Here is a 22522-nt window from a genome sequence, read left to right on the forward strand (position 1 = left end):
CTGCGGCCCAAGAGGCCGCTGGTGAGGCGCCGCGGCCGCCTGTCCCGCCGGCTGGTTGTCATGCTTCGCCGCGGAGCCCCGGCCGTCCCCGGGCCAGGGACAGCGCTGCCCCGCAGGCAACGCCTCACGGCATCGTCTCCCTGTGAGGAGTGGAGCTCTGAACGCGGGTTTCCCCAGGCCTGCATCGCCCCGCGCACCCGTTATTGGTGCCAAATTAGTTCGTTTCAGCCTATTTCTGAGTAAGGCGATCGCTTTCCCAGCGCCCATCTGATGTCTGAGAGCACGTTCACCTGGTGAATTGGCTCTCGCTGCTCGCTCTTCTGTCACTCTGTCCGGCAACTAAAATGCAAACCACATCCATTGCTAAAATGCAAACTGGGTCACAAGTTTTCAGATAAAATCCTCTGCTTTCCCAGTTGGACGACTTCAGTCTGTCCTCACTCAGAGAAAGTAAATGGCTGCTGTGGGTGCTGTTGCTGTTGCCACCATAATGTTCTGGGTTGGGTTTTTTTTTAAGCTAAGAGTAGTCACTCCTTTTATGCCACAAAATATCAGGACTGTGGCAGGTTTGCAGATTTTATTATTATTTTTAATGGACCAGAAGGTGTGAGAAATGCAGATTTTTATTGAAGTGGAATTTTTTTAATTATCAGATTTTGATTATATAAAGTATCTTCCAAATGTCTAGTTTTGCTTCAAAACAGTGAACAACTTAAATTGTTTGTGACTGAAATCAATGACTGTTGATCAAATTTCAGTCAAGAACAGTCAGATGGGCAGGTTTTCTTCACTGAAGAAAGAGGGGGATAGGAACAATCTTTTGAGTTAGCATCTGCCACTTCCATACAATCCAGCACTGTTTACCTATGGTACGAAATTTCATCAGTGCTTTCTACTGAGGGGTAAGAGTGTGGGTTTTGGCATATTTCATAGAATCATAGAATCCCAGACTGGTTTGGGTTGGAAGGGACCTTAAAGCTCATCCAGTTCCAACCCCCCTGCCAGCAGCAGGGACACCTTCCACTAGACCAGGTTGCTCAAAGCCTCATCCAGCCTGGCCGAGAACACTTCCAGGGAGGAGCAGCCACAACTTCCTTGGGCAACCTGTTCCAGTGTCTGACCACCCTCACAGTGAAGAACTTCTTCCTAATATCTAATCTAAACCTCCCCTCTTTCAGCTTAAACCCATTTCTCCTTGTTTTGTCATTAAGTGCCCTTATGAAAAGTCCTTCCCCAGCTTTCTTGTAGGCCCCCACAAGTGGCATATAAAGGTTTAACATCCAGTCACTTCACCTGCATCTAACAATTGAGGGCTTTTTGGTTCTGCTGATTTCCCTTCTGTTTTGAATGCAGAATGCTAAATGTGTATCAGCCTACGGGTCTTGATGAAAACTGTTGAACAATTGAGTCAGTGTTGGTTTAGCTGCACTATTTGGCAATGCACCCAAGGATATGAATGCTGATATAACATCTGCTGGAGCAGTGTGAACTACCAATTGCTACATGATGGGAGAGCTCCTAGGGAAACTGGTAAAATCCTTTCTGAGTTTTGAAGCCCATAACTAAAATGGAGTTGAGACTGTGCCCAGTCTTCTTAACTGTGTAACAGATTCAACTTCTTCATGTGTCAGTTACCCACACCTTGTTAGTCCTGTTCCTTTGCAGTAAGGAGGCAATTTCACTTTTTTCCTGTCCTGTCAGTTGTATCATTCTTCTTGTCTTGTTCTCTTTTGTGGATTACAGAGATACGTGGGACAGTTTTACAAGGGCCACCGCCATGGGAAAGGGATTTGTTACTGGTCTGATGGTTCCAAATTCACAGGAGCTTTTTATCTTGGCCATGTAGAAGGCTATGGGACCCTGGAATGGAAGGATGGCAGAAAATTTCAGGTAACTAGAAAAATGCTGTGCTAATACTGCGATTCCTTGCCTTTCAAAGTATAGGAAAATTTGAGTGTGGGTTTTTTTCAAGCGACTCCCTTAGTGCTTTGGTTCTTCAGAGCAAAATTATCATGCTTCAATCTCCAGTGAGTTAGGGCACTAACTAGCTTGTGCTGTACTTAACTTTTGCATGGGGAAATACTGAAGGGGATGCTTATATAATCATTGAGGTTGGAAAAGACCTTAAAGATCATCAAGCCCAACCACAAACCTAACACTTACCAAGTTCACCACGAAGACATATCCCTAAGCACCACATCTGCATGTCTTTTAAATGCCTTCAGGGACCCACGTCCCCAGTGCTGCTGGCCACACAGTTCCTGAAACAAGCCAGGGTGCTGTTGGCCTTCTTGGCCACCTGGGCACACTGCTGGCTCATATTCAGCCGGCTGTTGACCAGCACCCCCAGGTCCATTTCTGCCAGGCAGCTTTCCAGCCACTCTTCCCTAAGCTGGAAGCGTTGCATGGCGTTGTTGTTACCCAGTTGCAGAACCTGGCACTTGGCCTTGTTGAACCTTATACGATTGATCCAGCATGTCCAGATCCCTCTGCAGAGCCTTCCTACCCTCAAGCAGATCAATACTCTCACCCAACACGGTGTCATCTGCACACTTACTGTGGGTGCATTCAATCCCGCTATCCAGATCATTAATAAAGATGTTAAACAGAACTGGCCCCAATACTGAGCCCTGGGGAACACTGCTTGTGACCAGCCACCAACTGGATTTAACTCCATTCACCACCACTCTTGGCCATGGCCATCCAGCCAGTTTTTTACCCAGTAAAGATTACGCCCATCCAAGCCATGAGCAGCCAGTTTCTCCAGGAGAATGCTGAGGAAAATGGTGTCAAAGGCTTTACTAAAGTCCAGGTATACATCATCCACAGCCTTTCTCACTGTGTGAGAAGCTTCAGATCATAACCATACTTAGAATTTTTTTCTTGCCAGTGGTAGCACTTTTCACCTGCTCCTTTATCTTTGTAGCTAAACAGCTCCATGTGAAGTTGCTAATTTTTGCTCCAAATAGCTGTTTTGTGGTTGTGATAGCTTAGTGTGAACCTGTCTTGAACCAGACATGTGATCCAGATATTCATGAATCTGCTTGAATTTGGTAATGCTCATGCCTTATCTACCGTAGTGTCATGGCCAAACTCCGATACCCGTGTAGGAAGACCAAAACTCCTGTCCTATAGTGCTTTATCTGCTACTGAGACTCTTCTGTTGGCATGTCTTGTCATGCTTGCAGGGCTATAGATATCCTTAATGTAGTTGCCATTGTAAGAAAGGCAACAGCTGTCATTTCCAGATTCTGTGTCTGTACAGATGTATGTCAGACGTGTTTGTTTTGATTATATAGGAAAATCTAACCAAAAGTCTGCCCTGGCCTGAAAGGTAGCGGCATGGCCAATGAATCTAAAATTGATCACAGAATAAAATTAGAAGAAAAATCTTACTCAGTCCCTAAAACCATCAGGAAGTTTCATCTAAACACTACATCCCACTGGAGTTAAATTTAGAGCCTTCCACTGTTCTTGTGCTGGAAGATTTGTGTTTGCTATTAAGTGGGCCAAAGAGAATGTGAAGGCTTTGCTGTTTGGATTGGCTTCAGCATTTATTGCTCTGTCAATAGGATCAGTAAGTCCAGAACCAGTCAAATTAGTTTAAATATAAACCAGAATTTAATTGTACCACTGGTTTGATCTCTGACTGATACTAATGAGTTTACTTGTTTCTTAAGGGGCTGTACAAATCTGATGAGCGATTTGGACCAGGGATTGAGAGCTATCCAGGTGGCTGTCAGGACGTTGGCTTGTGGCTCAGGGATCATCTGATTAAACTATGTACTTCAGTACCTGGTTATTTTTCTGTCTTGGATTATCCAGCCCACTACAGATACATTGATGACAATTCTCAAAAGAAGTATATTTCCATTGACGAAGACCCGTTTCTCCATAGCTATAAACATCTCCCTTTTGATGATAAGGATATTTTCCCTGAAGGAATCTTCACATATTCTCACAACACAGATCATCTTACTTTGACTCGCTCCTTCCTGGAAGAGTGTGATGCTTGTTATTTTCAGAACACCCCAAAGCTGCCTGAGGAAGACCCTTGGCCTGTTGCAAATGTAACTCCTCTGCTGGTTAGAATGCAGATGCATGTTTATAAGCACAGGTAACTGTTGAGGATTTGTTTATTATGTATGGATTTTTAGAAATTATTATGCATGGGTATTCATGATTTTCAATTTTACATTGCAGGATAAAAGCTGCACTCCATATTGTTTTTTATGGCTTTGAGATTACAAGTTGCCAGTGTTTCTAAAAATAGAAACAAACAACATATTCATCTCTCAATTAATAAATTTTACTTCATTAAGTTAAACATCAGTTTTATCCTGATTACCTCTGTAAAAATAGTCTCATTACTCATTAGCATGTCTGAGTTTCTGGAAGTCCAATTTTGAAAGGAATTAGGAGGCAAGGTCTGACATTCCCTATTCAGAGAGTGTAGTGTCCTGTGTAGAGGTAGAAATATGGAGAAGCACAGTGCTAGATTTTCAAAAGCACTGATAATCTGTCCAATGATACCTTTTCGTGGTTGTCTTGACTCTTGTTCTCCTCCAAGGCTGCACAAATCATGCTGCAGCAGGTCTACGGCTAGTAGAACTGCCAACTTCAGGTCAGTTTTTACGTAGCTTGGTACTTGTATATGGACTTGCTCTTTGGGCCTGCAGAGTGTTTCCTTATTTGCTTTTTTTGATAGGAACACAAGCTACATATGCATATTTTATATTAATAGGTAAAGCAGGTGATGGAAATGAAATCATAGACAGATGTCATGAGTGTTCATGATAAATTGGTTCATAGAAACACGTGGTAGTTAGATTTTGTTTTCTTATTTTAGTAAATGTTTGATGGTTCGATATTTTTTAACTCCTCTGTAGCTAAAATCTATATACTGCTGCCAGCTCCCTGTACACTGGTTTGCCTTTCTGCCATTAATGTAAGCAAGCTTAAACTATCTGGAATAGTTTTTAAAATGATAGCTGACCTTATTTTCCCATCTTGCTCACCAACATGTTTTTTTCTTTATGTGTTTTTTCTTTAATTGCTATAGTGGTCTAAGAGTACCTAGCTGCTTAAATGTGCTGTATTTTGTTTCCTTTTCTAGGCACTGTCAAATGGAGTTCACTTCAGATGTCAACCTCATTCTCAGTGGAGCCCGCTGTACGTATGGGCCTCCAGGCCCCCAGGAACTTGCCTCAGAGCAGCTGATTCAGGAGGCAGCAAGAGGAGACTGTGATGGAGTCTATGCAATTTTGAGGAGTGGGCTTGCTCATCCAGACGTAGCTGACAAACATGGATACACAGCACTTGCTGCTGCTGCTGTAAGATTCTAAGCATGACTCTCTACCACATGATGAGAATATTCCTGGTATAGTAGGTTAGATTAGATTTTTCTCTTGTTTCATTACATACTATGAAAGGAATGTTCAGGAAACAGAAAAACAGTGTGGCATGAGTAATACCTGCAATAACTGGTATCATGCCAAACCCCATGGTAAATGAATAACCTAAATAACCTAAAATAAGCCTTTCAGTAAATATTAGAGATGAATTCAAATGTCATGTTTGATTTCAGGTTATGATTATGCAGTGGACTAGATCTATGTTCCTGGACATAACTATGCCCTTATTTTTTTTTCTCCTAGTTGAAATCAAATTCAGATAGAGTTGTTTTGTTTTTGCTGAAAAGTGGTGGTGGCTAGAAACCATGCATGCACAACTTCAGTTTCTATAGGAGGGAGATAAAATCCTGCCCCCCCCCACCCCTTTACTTCACAGCCTTTTCAGCTACCTTGATACTTGGCATTCATTGTAGATGGCTAGCAAAATCTAGATAATAATTTAGAACACATGCATGAATCCTCACTGAATTCCTATGAAATCCAGTAGTTAAAAATTATCTGAAAAATGCGTGCTCTGAACTCTGTAAGACATGGGTCAGTATTGTGTTTCTATTTTGTGGGAAATGTAAATATGAATTAGCTAAACAATGTAGAGCTTCACTACTTTAAAACTGTATTGTCAGTTCGTTCCATGTCAGACGCTAGAAGTGTGTACATAGATGTGCAAGTATGGATGTTTCCCTTCTACAGGTCCATTCCCACAATGATGTTGTCAGTCTTCTTCTTGATAGTGGAGCTGATGTGAATAAGTGCAGTGATGAAGGACTATCTGCTCTCTCCATGTGCTTTATTCTCTTTTATCCAGAAGAATCTTTTAAGGGTAATATTGCTGAGAGGAGCTTGCACAGGTACAAGGTTCGTTTACTTCTAATCTGAAATGTCAGAATCATAATGTGTTATTTCCTCAAGCTGTAAGCTTACTTTTTAAATTTACTGTTTGTACTCTCTAGGAAAAAGTCAGAACTGTTATGCATTTTGTATTCTGAGGATACAGAATAATCTCTACTCTCTCTGCTAACTCCTAACTCGAAGGACCAAGCTCCAATGCAGTTACAAGCTTAGTCTCAGTTGAAATAAAGTGACAGCAGAGATGTGAGCTCGTGTTGGTTTGGTGTTTAACACAATGGTGATGCAGTGGGGCAGTTGATGGGAATTAGAAAAATGTAGTAGGTGTAGGTGATTCTTCTGGTACTACGTAATCCTGCCGTCATCATGGAGGTGGCTAGTAAAAAGCAATTGTACTGGTACTGTCAGAAGTCTGCTGATCCTTGGGGACTGCTCACAAAGGAAGAGTCATATCTCTGGCCTTCCTCCAGAGAAGAGAAACACCTGCTCTGGACTTTCTATGTCAGAACATGATACACATTTAGTAAAAGTGCAAACCTGGGAATTACAAAGAAAATGAAAGGAAGGGTGTCAGGAATCACCAGCCAGGATGAGAAAACAGATAAAAAAGGGGCCTGGGCAGCAAAGGTATGGTCTTTGAAATGTTTCATTGAAGCCTAGAAATGGAAAGGTACTACTGAAACTTTTATGTGAGGCTAGACAGGTAGTGGCCCATGCCTTGAGGAAACATTTTGGAAATAAAATACTAAATAAGGCTTGAGTGCTCTTAAGTATCTGTTCCAGTTCCAAGAGTATGTTCAAGTGGTGGACCATTGCTAAAATTGCAAGACTTTTGAGGAAAAGGGAGAAGGGGAATGAAAGAGAGCATCTGCTCAAAACTGCACAGAAAATCCATGTGGAGCTATTACCTCTCATTTTGGGGGTAATTAGGAATAGAGAGGGGATCTTTCTGTCTTGGTTTGCGTCTGTCATAGTCTCTGAGGTTCCACAAGGTAAATGTGCAATGCTTTCACTTTTCCTCTGAGTTGAATATGCATCCAGATTTGGAAACAGCAGCCTTGTAGATCCTAGTTCCAGATTCTCATGCAAACTAATGCAGGTTGAAAATCTGCAAGTGTTTTGTATTATTTCAGCTATTTTTTTGCTTTTAAGCTAAGTTATGTATACTGGAAGAAACTTTTAACTCTTCTAAACATGTTTTAGACACCAAGGAAATTGAACAAGGAAAATACTCCATTATTTTAAGAGATTTTTTTTTTAAAAAAAACCCAAAACAACCCCAAACTTAGTTACAATTTGCTTCTAAATTATTTTCCTAACTGTTGTTAACAAAATCCCATTATCATTATATGCTGTGTTACTGTTCTGATGTGTTAATATGCTGAATCATGCATTGGAAGATTTCTTGGTTTTGTTTTTATGACCTCTTTCTTTTTTTAAATCTTTAAGTGGAACGATCAGTCAAAATCTTCAGAAATGGTCAATGTGGCTGAAGACATAATCTCAGAGTAAGTCTTATGTGCTATCAATGGGAGACTAACTCTCATAAACCTTTTTGAATAAAGAAGGTAACAGTATTTCACATATTTCACAGAAGTGTGCATCCATTGCAGGGAAAGATATTTTTTGTTTATTTAACCGGGAACATTTTGTCTTCATGCCAGTAGAAGATACTCATTGTTTATACACTGTAATGTAATTCATGTCATCAGTGGGCAGAGATTACAGTTGAAAAGTGTGGTTCAAGCAGAGGACATCATCCTTGAACAAAACAAGATTTCTCATTAGCTGAGTGTGAAAAGCTGCTAAGTATGCAATGGACACTTGCAGTGTAGCGTAGACATGAGGAAGAAGAGTATATTTGCTGTATTTCTTGAAGTCTTGACTACATATGAACTTGTTAGCTGTTTTCTGCAAGTGTCTGTTCAGCTGTGTCAACTGAAATGTCGTCCAACTATTTTGCCTTTGTGGATCTTTGAAAGAGCCACATTTTGCTTTTTGCTTTGCTTACAGAGCAGTCACTGAAAATCACAAAATTTTTGTGTTGTGTTTTATAGCAGTGTATGTCATTTTGATATCTTAAAACTCCCAAACTGAGAATTCCCCATTGGCCTTCTGGCCTTCATCCCCTGCATTTTACTTTTGTGACACATTCTCCCACCTCCCATGGTCCTTGTTGTCTGAAATATTGTGCATATTGCATGTTGTTCATTGGAATATAAAGATCTGTTAAATGTAGGCCTTATGAGTAAAACTGAGTTAATACCATAACGCTTTGTAAAGGAGTTTCTGGGTGATTTCAAAGTGCTGTATGCCTTTTTTGCTTTTTTTTTTTTTTTTTTTTTAAGTAGTATAAGATTTTTTTTGGGATGTGTATGGATAGCTTGCCTCCACTTGGAATATACTGTCCTAGTCTGGCATAACTCCTGTTTCAGCTTTTGTTTAAGGGAGACACTGTACCTGTGTTTTCTTGGGATGGATGAATGAGGTATGACTGAGGAAAGAACCTTCTAAGGAGTCTGTTTCTTTCATTAAACAAGTCTAAGACTAAATAAGTCACACATGAATAATTGGTGGAGATGCAGAGAACCTTGCCTAGCTTTGCCTCTGTCTGTTCCCACGCAAGGGCTTTTCATGACCACAGGAACTGCTTTTGCACGTCACTCCTTTAGTTTAGAGGGCTGAGATACACTTGGCAGTGCTGTGCCCTGTTCAGGTCATAATGTTGGTGCCTGGGTGGTATAGGGCAGTTGTGATGCAGCCTGCCATGTCTCCCCTCTGCTAAGTGACAGTTTTCATGTCTATTACCTGGAAGTAGTTTTAGTCCACTAGATTTTACTGTTTTCTTGGAAGGTGCTAATAAGTGATTATGGTATTTTCCATGTCAATTCTAGACGACAGAAGAGATGGGAAACAATCCAACTGCTGCTTCATCGAGGTGCAGATCCCAATGTCTCACCACACCTTCTGTTCTTTGCTGTTAAAGCTGCAGATGCAGAAGCAGTGAAACTTCTCTTAGAAAGAGGAGCCAGGACTGATGTGCGGCTTCCATCCAAGGTTTTACTGGATTATAATTCATAATATGGGATTCTAGATGTGTAGTGCAGCTTCACTGCCTAGCTGTACAATATCCTGCATGTCAGAATAAGCTTTAGTGGCCAGAAAGCTGTTTAAAGCAATTATCCTGTTCAAAGATAATTTTTTTAATAGAAAGAACTCAAAGCTCTTTACTGTTCAAGTATTTTTTTTCTCATTATGTTTCCTGATTGCCAAGCTTGTGAGTGGCTGGGCAATACTTGTGAAGCTGCTCCTTAAGTTGGAAATAGCTGTTGTGATATTTAGTAGGCCTAGTGTCTGGGGTCTTTAGTGTTCCACAGTCCTGTAACTCGAGGCTCTAGGTTTACGGTGGCTGTTTTGAGACAAAGCATGTGGGAAGAGTGAACTTGGATTATTCTTTGAAAAAATATTTAGCACTCTTTAAATGCTGCTTGTAATAAACAGTAGTCTTAATGCTATGTTTATGTTTTCAGTTAGGGGGATTAACTCCGCTCCACATAGCTGCCTCAATTCCTGGGGAGGAAGGAGTCCAGATAACACAATACCTCCTGCATTCTGCCCCAGATCTTAATGCAAGGGCAGAAGATGAAAATGAGATATATGGTCCAGACAAGGTATGTTGCTTTTTGAGCTCATCTTCTTTCACCTGTTGAAATTCAAATTTCACAGGACCTCATCAGGGACTTGAGATTCCTGCCTGCTTGATTTCACAGTGAACTCTTTGCATTCCACTGAAAAAGCCTTTAAAACAAAAAAAAAAAGCACCACTTGAGGTCTATAGTATTGCATTGCAGTAAACATATCCTTCTGGTTTTGGTGCTCCAGAACATTTTGCTATCATGCCTTTTATAAGGCAGAGTTTAGAAGTCTCTTGTGTGTAGTCCAGTACAAATGCCTGAAGATATGACTGCTGAAACAGAAATGTCTGTGATGGAACTTGGTTGTTTCATCTCCATGGAGTTAATACTTCTTTTCTTTCCTTAGTCCTCCTTTCCTTGAACCCAAGCTGTCTCTGCTAGATTTCTGCAGCATTCACTATGCCTCCAGGTTGAAGAAGGCCAGCCTAGCAATAGACTTTTTGGTAGTATAGCACTTTTTAGTTATATTTGCCATTTTTATGAGAATTCTCTACTGCTGGTGGAGCTATAGCAGCAATATATACTTTTTGCAGGAATTTATTACCTGATAAATTACTTCAAGTTGTAGTAACAAAATAATGTAGTCACAGAACAGTTGAACGATTTGAAGGGACCTCGAAAGGTTGTGTAGTACAATACCCCTGCTAAAAGCAGGATCAACTATAACAGCTTGCTCAGGATCTAGTCCAACTGATTTTTGAGTATCTCCAAGGATGGAGACTCCACATCTTCTCTGAGCAACCTATTCCAGTAGCAATGTTTTTCCTAATGCAACCCAGGACGCTGTTGTCCTTCTTTGCTGCAGAGGTGCACTGCTGGCTGGCTTATGTTGAAGTTGTCCACCAAGACCTCCAGGTCCTGTTCTAGAAGGTTTTTTTTCATCTGGTCAGCTGCCAGCATGTACTAGTGCCTGGGGTTATTCCTTCCCAGGTGCAGGGGAGGAATACAACAATTTCCTTTTGTTGAATTTAAAAAGATTTCTCTCTGCCCAATTCTCCAGCCTGTCCAAGTCCCTCTGAAAAGCAGCACAACTGTGTGGTGCATTAAACCATTCTCCACAGTTTTGTATCATCTGTGGGTGCACTCTGTCCCAGCATGGAGGTCATTAATGAAGACGTTAAATAGTGTTTGTCTCAGTATCTGCCCCTGGGGTATAGTTCAGCTGCACGTTGTGCTGCTGATCACAACCCATGATCTACATCACTGTCCAATTGTCTAGTCCATACTTCTTCAGCTTGTCTATGAGTATGTTATGGAAGACAGTGTTGAAAGCCTTGCCAAAGTCAAGGTAAACACTGCTTTCCCAATCTTTCACCAAGCTGGTCCTCTTATTGTAGAAGGTTATCATGTTTGGCAGGCATGATTTTTCCTTTGCAAATACATGTTGACTGCTCTGGTCGTCTTCTTATTTGTAGTATGTCTGGAGAGGGATTCTCAGATTTTATGTCCGTTTCTCATAGGCCAAGGTGAGGCTGACCAGCTTGTAGTTCCCTAGTTCTTCCTTCTATTTTGCCAGAAATGCAAAGAAATTTGTCAGAAACCTCCCCTGCTCACCATGACTATTCAGAGGCAACGAGAGTGGCCTTGCGATGACATTGGCCAGCTCCCTGGCATACCATCAGGTCCCAAACACTTAAAAAAAGGAGTTGGCGTATGTAACTAGACTGATAAAATTTATCTTGTCGTGTCAAGGACTAAGGTGAGTGTCTACAGGACAGGGAGATTTAGATGGCATTGTAAGTTTGTGTTTTAGCATTTTACCCTTAAGTAGTAAACAGGAGCACTTAATACCTATTTATCAACAGGACTTAGTTATAGAATGCCCAGACAGTGTAGGCAAGATTTACTTTCTCAAATATCACTTTTGGTTTTTATATTGCTCTAGTGACCCTATATTCATAGACCTTAATAGAATGATGTGTGAATGAGCTTGACACAAGGCGGGGCCTTTGTGCCTGAAAGCTTGCTTCTTCCTTCCCACTTCCTACACTGTGTTGTTTGGCCCACTAACAGTTATTAAAGTTTATCTCTCTCATTTGCCTTCCCTGGACTTCTTCACTGGTTTTATTAAACTTCTTAGTGTGCAGTGCAAAAGCAGTTTAGCAGATGAGACCTGAATGTAGAGTAGAAAGTAGAAAAAGGTTGACTGTTGCTTTTGTAGGGCTGAACAAGTCTTGTCCATGATTTGAGATCTAGACCAATGGGTGACCAGGCACATTTATTTTCTGTTAACTTGTCTTTAAGCTATTGTCCTGGTTCTCACAGCTATGTTGCAAACGTGCACATCATTTCACTTAGATTCTTCAGCTTCAGGACAGAGAAGACAGCTTGACAAATGGTGTCATTTCGCAACTGAAAAATGAAGCAGGACCACCAGAAGAGTACTTTTCCTCCTATAGTGGTCCAGTCCCTGAAGAAGGTGGAAGGAGTGCGTTGCATATTGCATGTGAAAGAGAGGATAACAATGAGGTAAGATGGTAGCATCTGAGGCTCTGCTCATAGGGAGTAGTTCTAAACTGATCTCAAGTGACATAACTTGGCAGTGAAGACATTTCATCCTTCTGGAAGGAGCTTATTGAATACTAGTAATAAACTCCTACTGAATTATTCGCATTGTACTGATTAAAAATCTATTAACACTCGAGGAAAAAACATTTCTTAAATCTTTGGAGCTCTGTTTTACAAGAGAAACTCCTTCAGTCGAGCTTACTTTGGTTAATTGGCTGTTAACTTAATCATCCACAAAGCAATCTGAAGTTGGACAGTCTTAGTTTTGACATGCACTAACCTCTGCATTTGATTTTGTACTATAGTAACATTCTTCTGGCAGATTTGGAATACATACAGTCAGAATAAGTTATTTGAAAGCGGAGATCTGCTTCTTCAGAAGCAAACCTACTTCTGGTGCAGGATTTGATAATCTGGTTGTGAAGAGGTTTCGTGTATAACAACACTATGCTTGAGGGTCTCAATCATGAGAAAGTTGGTGTATATTTTTACTATAACATCACAGTTTAGGTGAAAGTTTTGAATGTGTTTTATACTGCTCATTTTATTAATTATACTATTATTATTAAATTTAATATTAAAAAGTTAACTTTATTATGATCTAATTCTACCTTTTCCCATCGCACTTGCCTACAAAGCATGCCAGAGATGTTATCCGCCTCCTTTTAATGCATCAGGCAAATCCAAACACATTGTGGAGTGGCCATTCACCGCTTTCCCTAGCGATTGCCACTGGGAATGACTTGGTGAGTACCTTTTTGTTCCTTCAGTTTTTTGGGTTTACTTCTCCATTCATATCTACCTTATCTGTTGACAGCCAACCTACATAATGAATGGTGCTTGCAATCATACATTTTCAGTGAAAATAATAAAGTTTTTACTTTTCTTTCAAACCTGTGGATGTTTCATGAGCCAAACTAGAGGAGTCCTAAAGGACTATAGTATGAGGTAGGCAGAGTATTTGGGTAGGACTCAGAAGGGACTAGAATTTGGGAACTGTGTTCATTTTATGAATCACAAGAACATTTAATTCTTTTACAGGCTGCCTCCCTGCCCAGAGCAATAGAACCAAACACCAAAACACTTGCTTCTGAGTATAAGTCAAAAGTGTAGCCATTGATAGTAAGAAGTATGCTGTTCTATGAAAAGATTAATGATCAGTCTTAGAAAGGATTTGGTTGTAATGAAGTTCAGCACTCCACAGATGAGGCTAGTAGAATTCAGTGTGTGAAGTTAGCAACTGTCTTCCCGAGCAGGGAATGGACTCCCTTCTTCCCACACTGGGCCCATAAGAGCAGGTCCACAGCAGACAGCATGGTGCAAGAGAACGTATGAAGCCAAAGCAGGTGATGAAGCAGATGTGTCTGCAGTGCTCTACCTTTCTTCAAATAGAGCCCAGTGTGTCCAGGCTCCTGGCTCATCTTCTTTGTGGAAAACAAGGCAGGAGAATGATGGGGCGAGAGTGGCACCGTGGCTCCCCATGGAGCTCAGCTGTTGTGCAGCCAGCATGCAATGCTGTGTCAAGAACACTTGTAAGGGGGTAAGGGTGACTAACTGTAGCCTAGTGGTTCAGATAAGCTGAAAGGGGCAGGGCTGGAGTGTGATTTCTGCTCACCTGTTTACTTTTCTCTAGCACAGGAATAATCCAGAGAAGCATTCTCTTGGAAACACAGCCATGAGCAAAGCTAGGGGGAAACCCTTTTCAGTATTTTTGATGAAATCAACATGCTACCTTTTGTTCTATCCCTACAAAATTTATACCTCACATAGGAGAAATGGTAGAACATAATAGAAAATATCTGTTGCCTCTTGTCATTCTTTAACTTTATTCCTTTCACAAGAAGAGTATCAAATATCTTTAAAAATAGATAGTAGCTACTGAAGGTATGACAAATACTACAAAAGTGTGCTGTGGAAAATACTGTAAAACATTAGAGTCTTGACTGATCTGACTAGGGTCTCACTTTCCTGCTGTAGAACTGTCAATAATGGCTTCTCCAGCCACTAATTTGTCATATTTTCATATGCATATTTGCAGGCAGTTGTTGAACTCCTCAAACATGGGGCTGACCCAAACCTGCCATTAAGTGGAACAGTAAGAAGTGCTCTCTGTGCAGCTGTCAGTACAGCATATGAACAGCAGAGAACCACAGCACAGAGAATTGCTTTGGTGAGATAACATCTGGATGTTTGTTGTTTGTTGGGTTTTTTTTTTTTAATTCAGAAAAAGGTGACTTTTGTCAGGTGCATTGAGCCCCTTTTCTTTTTAATGGGTAAACTGATTTGTTTTTTCCAGAACAATTAATTTGTGTCTATTTGTAATGCCGTTTGTTTCTGTCTTGAGGAACAGGGGTTTTATATGGAAATTCATTTTCATGTTTGAGTAAAGAGGATGATAACCTCCTTGTGCAGAAGAGGAAGAACTGCATTAAATCAAATGGGATTATTGTAGTGCCCACAGCCCTGTCAAATCTGACTGTTACCTTGTTCATAAACACAACCAGCATCCACATGCAGAGAGATGAGTTGTGTTTGGTTATTGTAAAGTGGTCAGTGCCACCTGTGACGACTGCACTGTCTCATCTATGATGATGTCAATGGCAGCATTAGGCCTTGTGAAAACTGGCATTTTTCTCCTTATCTCCGGGATCACAGGGCTGATTTCATTCAGAGTGGAGGTCAGGAAGGCTGCAGCTGAGGGGTCTGGGAACAGAGGCAGTTTTCCCAGATGGGTTCTTGTTCTGACCCCTCCCTCCCTAGTTGTCCCTGCTTCATTTGTTGCTGAAAGATTGTGAGATATCCAGGAACAAATAGCAACTGCCTGGAAGAAGGTTTTACTTACAAAGCACATTTAGATTTGACAATTCATCATCAGCTTTAAAGGGGAAGAAGAAATGCATGGTTTGGTGCACAAAATAGTCTCACAAATAGAGGTTAAGCTCTGATGCTCAGTCCTGTCTCTTTAGCTGTGGTGGGAACACAATTTTTTGGGAAGGTTTTCTTTTTGTTTGGATGTGTAATGATTTACATTCTTCAGGTTGATCAGCTGCTTGAAGCTGGCGCAGATATCCTTGCACCAGTTACTCTTGGGGAAGGACAGAGAAAAGCTGTGGGAACAGCTGTTGACTATGCCTATTATAAATATTATCAGGTATGACTTCAGTTCTCATATCTGAAAGTACTGTGCATTTGCATCCGTTCAGATACATGGCCTGTTGTGTCCTAGTGAATTGTCTAAGGCCTTCCTCAGAAACTTTCATGGAAATTTGCTTTTTCCTTTCATTTGTTGTGAGACTCTGTTCAGCACCAAATAAAACATTAATCACTTAAAGTCTGAATGCCTCTAATAGTTTTGCCTGTGAAGGCAATCCTTGATGTCACATCTTATAGTAAGATTCCATCTGTAATTGAATTGGAAAGAGTTAATAATAATCTTAAACCCAGGCATTAAAACCAAAAGTAATATGTATTTCTGTGAGGCTACAATCAAATCAGGAGAAGTTATTGTGGGTTATATTTTATGGTAGTTTTATATGTGTTGGAAGCTATGATAGGAGAATATTGGCCAAACTTTAATTGATTTCCTAAATAAAATATATATTTAAGTAAAACATACATTAAAATATATATTATATGCTATTTTATATAAAATAACTAAAATATAGATTTGCTAAATAAATGAATTTACTGAAGCTGTCCTTAATCATTTATTAATCTCCTATAAAAATGATGTTACTGTGAAGTATAACTAGTAAATTTCTGCCTGATGCTTTTTTTCTGGATATATTTGTTTAAAAAAACTTTTAAAAGGCCTGAGATTCTGTGACCATTCTAATCAGAACTATTACAAGATTATCTTTTATAACTTTCTTACTAATGAGAAAGCTTACATGATAAGCAGATTGCTTGCCTCTGGAACATAAAGAGTAGCTGTTTTGAGAAGAACAAAAGAAATGGTGCACCTCATTCATGGAGCAGCCTGCTTAGAGCTAACAAGGATTTTTGCATCAAACACCAATGTTCTGTGTGGACATTAAACTGTCATTTCTTTGCTTGTAATCGCAGCTGGTCCTCAAACAGGAAAATAAACTAAGCAATTTATAGGTGTAACCGCAGGTCAAACTTGATCACTGTACTCCCGGTACCTTATTTACTTTCCTGCCTTGCTCTGGATTTTTGTCTCTACTCTCCTTGCTGTCACTCGCTCCAGGGAAGCGGTATGGGGACTAGAGGAATGTAACAGTGGACAAGCAGTGCCCTCTAGCTGTCTTTTCATTTCCAATAAAATTTTTGCTGTTTCCAGAAGTGCTGGGAGGGGAGCTCTGCAAGGTGAGGGCAGCTTCTAAGTGCATCTGGGTCCTGCATCTGAGTTGGGGCAAGCCCAGGTATCAATATAGGCTGGGGGATGAAGGGATTGGGAACAGCCTTGCGGAGAAGGACTTGGGGTGCTGGTGAATGAAAAGCTGGACATGAGCTGGAAATGTGCACTTTCAGCCCAGGCGACCAACTGGATCCTGGGGTGCAGCAAAAGAAGAGTGGCCAGCAGGTCGAGGGAGGGGATTCTGCCCCTCTGCTCACTCTGGTGAGACCCCACCTGCAGTGCTGCCTCCAGTGCTGGGGCCACCAACACAAGAAAGACACAGACCTGTTGGAGTGAGTCCAGAGGAGGCCACGAGGATGATGTGAGGGCTGGAGCAGCTCTGCTGTGAGGACAGGCTGAGAGAGTTGGGGCTGTTCAGCCTGGAGAAGAGAAGGCTCCGGGGAGACCTTATTGCACCTTTCAATACTTGAAGGGGCCTGTAAGAAAGATGGGGACAGACTTTTTAGCAGGGCCTGTAGTGATAGGACAAGAGGTGATGGTTTTAAACTAAAAGAGGGGAGATTTAGACAAGATGTGAGGAAGAAATTTTTTACAGTGAGGGTGGGGAGACACTGGTCCACATTGCCCAGCGAGCTGGTAGAAGCCTCATCCCTGGAAACATTCACGGTCAGGTTGGACAGGGCTCTGAGCAAGAGCTTGAAGATGTTCCTGCTCACTGCAGGGAGGTTGGACTAGATGAGCTTGAAAGATCCTTTCCAACCGAAACCGTTCTGTGATTCCCCCTTGAAGAAACATTTGAAAATTGTTTTACTTCACTTGTTGAGCACTCACCAAACTAATTGGAACAACTAGACTGTCTAACCTGGAGGTGTCCTGAGCCCTGTATCACAGACTGGGCTCCAAGCCAGGATACAGCAGGGATGATGCTGTGCTTCTGGAATTGGTTGGGTGTAACTCTGAAACACTTGTGTGTTAGTGTTCCCATATATCAGTGGATTAACTCATGGTATGTTGCAGGATAGGCGAATTGCTCACACATCATTCCACATGCTGTCAGCATCTGAGCAGGAAGTTTTTCAAACACGCCGATCACTGCTGGAACACATTACAGCAAAGCTCCGTGAGCGTGTCATCCTGAAAGAGAAAGAGTGGGATCAAGAAGAGCTGAGAAGATCCAAGAAATGTTAGTTCAAGCCTAAGAGTAGTTCAAGATTAAGGGTAGTATCACCTGGTGTGAAGGGGAATTTACTGTTATAATTCCAGTGTTACTGTCTGAAAAGGTAACTCCTAATAGAAACCACTCCTATGTATTTAGGGGTTCCACAAAGATTAGAGAGCATGAACAAGGCATTGTGAAGAAAATCGGAATATGAGTTTAGTGCCTGTCAGCTGCATCCTGGTAAATCCCTGTACAAGATCTATTTCCATGTGTCAAGGAGTGATTGAGGAAGCTTGCTCCTTTTTCATGGGAGAGCCTTGGCATTGCTTTGCATTTAGTGCAGGGAACAGGATGCATACAATGGTGACTCTGGATACCTAGGGTATTTTCATTTCTTATGGCAACTCACTCTCAGGTACTTCTGTAAGACTCCCATTGTGTCAGTGCTCTTCTGCTATCAGAGTAGCAACAATGAATACATAAATTAAGATTATCTGAGTTACATCCTCAAAAGTACTCAAATGCGTAGTGACATCAGGCTTAGAATCTAGGTCTCTGAAAACCAGTCTTTACAGCAGAAGATGTATCACACCTGGGAAGTGAACTCTGAATAGAAGATTGTTCCCTTTGCAGTTCAGCATAATCTCTGACTCAGTGGCTTGTCACAAGCAGGAGTAAGAGTAAATTATCTGTATGGTTTCTTCCTCTTGGTTGTGATGTAGCAACTTGGCTCCTTTATTCTTGGATTCTGAAGCTTGTTGATGGAAGATGCATTTTATTATGTATCTTCAAATTTTACACAGTAGACAGAGCCAAGCAGACTTTTAATGAAGGTGAATCTTTCGACTAGTATTCTAATTCTCAAGTCAGAATACTGATTTTTGTTTTCCCTCGTGCTCCTTTTTGTTGGTGTAGTGGATTCAGCCGTTCGTGCGCCTGTTTCAAAGAAGAAAGGAGGGAGCCATCACGTGGAAGAAGTGAGGTAGGGCAGAGATAGTGCACTCAAATATTGACTGTTCTTAGTCAAAAATGCAATGCCTTGATTTTTTTTTTTTCCACACCTGTTTTCACCCTGCCATTTTTTTCTCTGGTCTATCCAGACTTACCAACTGCAGTTAGCTTCTTTCTCTGCTCTGATCACATCGCTCCTTTTGAGCTTCAGACTTTGCCATGAGAGTCTGCATAATATTCAGTCTTCTTGTGGGAAGCAGTGTGTCCTTCTGTGCTTAACCAATTGATGACATCGGTACCTTAGAGTAGAATGCAAATGCTAAGAAAGAGGCCCATACGATTTTGTAGCTTACATTTCTCCAGAAATGGCCGTAGCGACTTGTACAATTTGAATGATATTCTTGGAACTGTGTATTAACAGAAGTTTGAATAATAATGGAAATAAATACTTTCCTCAGGAATACTGAATTCTGTCATCAGGTTCTCCTGCTGCATGGAATTCACAGGCTTCTGAACTTTGTCCCAGTATTTGAATTAAGAAGAAGCAACGTAGGCGTCAGGAACCGGGGCACTTTTGAAGACAGAAATTTTTGTTGAACTGAGGTGAATCAGTAATAGCAGAAGATGCAAAAACAGCCAGAAGAATGTAAAGTGAACTAAAATAAAATCCAAAAGGTTAAAGTAGCACACAAAGATTTTACAAATAGATCTCAGCAGTGACTTGCAGAGACAGATGAAAACTCCATGAAACTTGATAGTTATTGGGAAAGAATTCTTAAATGCTTTGAAAAGGATATAAATATGTAGCCCATCTTGCACTTAGATCTAACATTCTGCTTCCCAGTCCCACTGAAAGCCTTAGCCCAAGCACTCTTCATTTTATGTTCCAACTTTGAATAACTGTTGTGGTGCAGTGGCCTGTGTGTGTCCCTGTTTGTCTCTGTGGTATTCCAGTGGGTTCTATGAGGCTTTTTAAAAGTTTGCCACCTTGACTTTGTTATCCTGGCCATATATAATCTGGTCTGCCTGCCAGTTTGAAAATGGGTATCTCCAGACTCAGTGTCATGCGTACACTAAAGGACATGTTGTGCTAGTGTATGGCAGGATGTGGATGTCGGTTTGGTAAAGACTTGGACATGTTTCTCACTAGGACACTTGGCTTTTCTACGGGCTGGCTTTGCAGCTGGTATGCAGTCTGTTCCCCACAGACTCCTGTGATAAGCTACAGTCTGCTGTTTCTTCATTGCTGAACACTATTGTTGAACATTTTCTCTATATTGTAGCTATTTTGATTTAATTTTACTGTGACCTGCAAACATGCTGTTAGCTTGAGGAAAACCCTAAACAAACAATAATGTGCTTTCATTTTACAACTACCTTTGTTGTAGACTACCATTCTTTAAATACTGCTATCAGTGTGGCCGTTCAGTTGGCGTTAAGCTGTCACCTTGCGTGCGTTGTCATGAAGTCTTCACTTGCAGTGAGACTTGCAGAAGGAAATCCTGGAAAGAGCGGCACAGGCAGGAGTGCTTGGGATTGCTGGGTAAGTCTGTTGTTACTATATGAGTACAGTGGTTTGTGCATGTGTACTGACCTGGATATGCCTTCCTTTTAATGGACCAGTAAAATGTGTTTTAGGAAGGAATTTAAATAAAAAGGTTTAGTTCATTCACTTAAATAGCTGTGGTTTTTTGTAAACCCACCAGCTTTAAGAGAGCTGCTACTGTGTCATTGCTCTCAGTTTCAAGAGAGAAGAATCTTTAAGGTGAGCGCACAGCAAAGGAAATACTCTAAGGTTAGCTACTGTGGACATCAATAGACAACTTTCTAGGCTGACGGACCACAATAGATCTAATAAGCTAAGCAGAGAGGAGCTTTCTCTACAAACTCTACCTCATAATCACCTCTGTCTGTATATAGAAGAGAAATCAGTGAGATTGCTGGCTTTTATGTATAGAATTGTTGAGATCACACTACTGTGGTTCTTGGAAACCACACTTGTGCTGATAAAAATGAGGCCACATTACACACACCACATACTACATAGCAGTAGATGACTAACAAGGTGGAAATTATACTAGTTTAATTATATCAGATGTTCACGTAGATTGAGAAATCTGTCAAATGTGAAGATGGATACAGAACTGCTGTATTCATAGAAGTTCTGTGATTGATCTGTCTTTTAGTGGCTGCCTAGGATGGGACTTCTAAATCTGGATACAGGTAAAACCCTGTGTTTTGGGGATAGTGGGGTCTGTCCCACTGGACATAAGTTATATCAAACTTACATGCTTACCAGCATGGGCTCTGAATAGAATAAAACTATTATAGAATAGAAATAGAAATAATAGACCAGTCCTTAAACTACAAGGACAAATGGCAGGTATTATGGCAGCTGTGCACTGGAGCACTTACACATGAAAAAAATTACATTCATTTAGAAAACAGAATTTTACTACCTTGTCTTTAAAAATGTGATACGTTAAGGATACAGCTGGGTGCCGTGAGGATTTTATCTAGTAATTATGTAAGTTACTGCTGCTTTTTCTTGTAATCCCTTTCCCTGTGTGGCAAATGCCAAATTTAATTAACTTCAGATTCAGTGAATTCAATTCAGAACAAGTGTGAATGTCTCCCTGTAGACAGAATTTTTCTCAGCAATAAACAAACTTCTTTTCGTAGTGTCTTCCTTTCTAGTTAATGTTGAGGTAGAAAAGTTTTTGTTTTCTCCTTTGCTTTGTTTCTTTTTTCTCTCCCATGGTTGTCCTTAATTTCAGATTACCTTAAATTCCCTAATTTAGACCAGTTTGAGCAATTCAGTCTGTTGCTCTGAGAGCCTCTGATGCCCTCCACCCCGTTTCCTGATTCCTGTGCTTTTCACTGTAGGCAACGTGATTAGCATTTATTTTGTACCTTATGAGCAAAAGTCTCGATGTTTAACTGAGTCCTGAAGTAACTAATAGTCAGTATTAACTGCAGGATTAATACATTCCCAGATACGTTTACTAGAAGAAACAAGTATAATTTGCACTCCCATATGTGGTCATCGTTTGCTAGAGAGATTATAGGTGAGTAGGTAGCCCCAGCTACCTGAGAGTTGTGTCTGTTAACATCACATTTGATAAACTATGCCAAAATAGGAACTTCCTCAAGTCTTGTACCTGCTTCCAGTTTATTGTTCCAGAGAAACCAAAGGTCACCCAAAGAAATATGTTTTGTGGGGTTTTTTTTTGTTTGTTTTGTTTTTCCCCCAGAGAAGAGTGCAGGTGAAGTAGCTCTGGATGCAAGCAATGCAGGATACAATGTCTCTGGCAAAAAGGAAAATAGAAGAGAAGGAAAAAACGAAAGGAAAGGTGGAAGAAAAAGTAAAGTTGGGATTGGTGGAAGAGAGCATCACAGGAAGAATGACTGACTTGTTTCAAGTCACAACTACTATTGTGTGGACAAATTTTAATGCCACTGTACTTTCTGCCTTGTACTCCACTTCTACTAAGATTAAAAGTGTCTAATTCAACATGTTTTGAGAAGCTAAAACCAAAACATCTTTCTAAGATACTGCATCTGAGCTCAAGGATGATAATGCCATTGAAAAAGTGTGTGCAAGTATATACAAGCATACTGGCTTGAA

At 40.8% G+C, this 22522-nt stretch overlaps 1 protein-coding gene across 1 annotated transcript; it reads left to right on the forward strand.

Moving 5' to 3' along the window:
• Window positions 1–1743: 1743 nt before the first annotated feature.
• ANKMY1 (ankyrin repeat and MYND domain containing 1) lies at window positions 1744–22306 on the forward strand (the record flags this gene model as incomplete). Its single annotated transcript, XM_029084115.1, has 15 exons — window positions 1744–1890; window positions 3681–4117; window positions 5117–5333; window positions 6105–6269; window positions 7710–7768; window positions 9155–9317; window positions 9791–9931; window positions 12254–12424; window positions 13102–13209; window positions 14502–14633; window positions 15501–15614; window positions 17802–17967; window positions 18859–18925; window positions 20283–20437; window positions 22149–22306. Coding segments are annotated over 15 exons (2400 nt in total), but the record flags the coding sequence as incomplete, so codon positions are not given.
• Window positions 22307–22522: the final 216 nt, after the last annotated feature.

The sequence above is a fragment of the Antrostomus carolinensis genome, unplaced genomic scaffold (assembly GCF_000700745.2).
Source record: "Antrostomus carolinensis isolate BGI_N321 unplaced genomic scaffold, ASM70074v2 scaffold5003, whole genome shotgun sequence".
Lineage (NCBI taxonomy): Eukaryota > Metazoa > Chordata > Aves > Caprimulgiformes > Caprimulgidae > Antrostomus > Antrostomus carolinensis.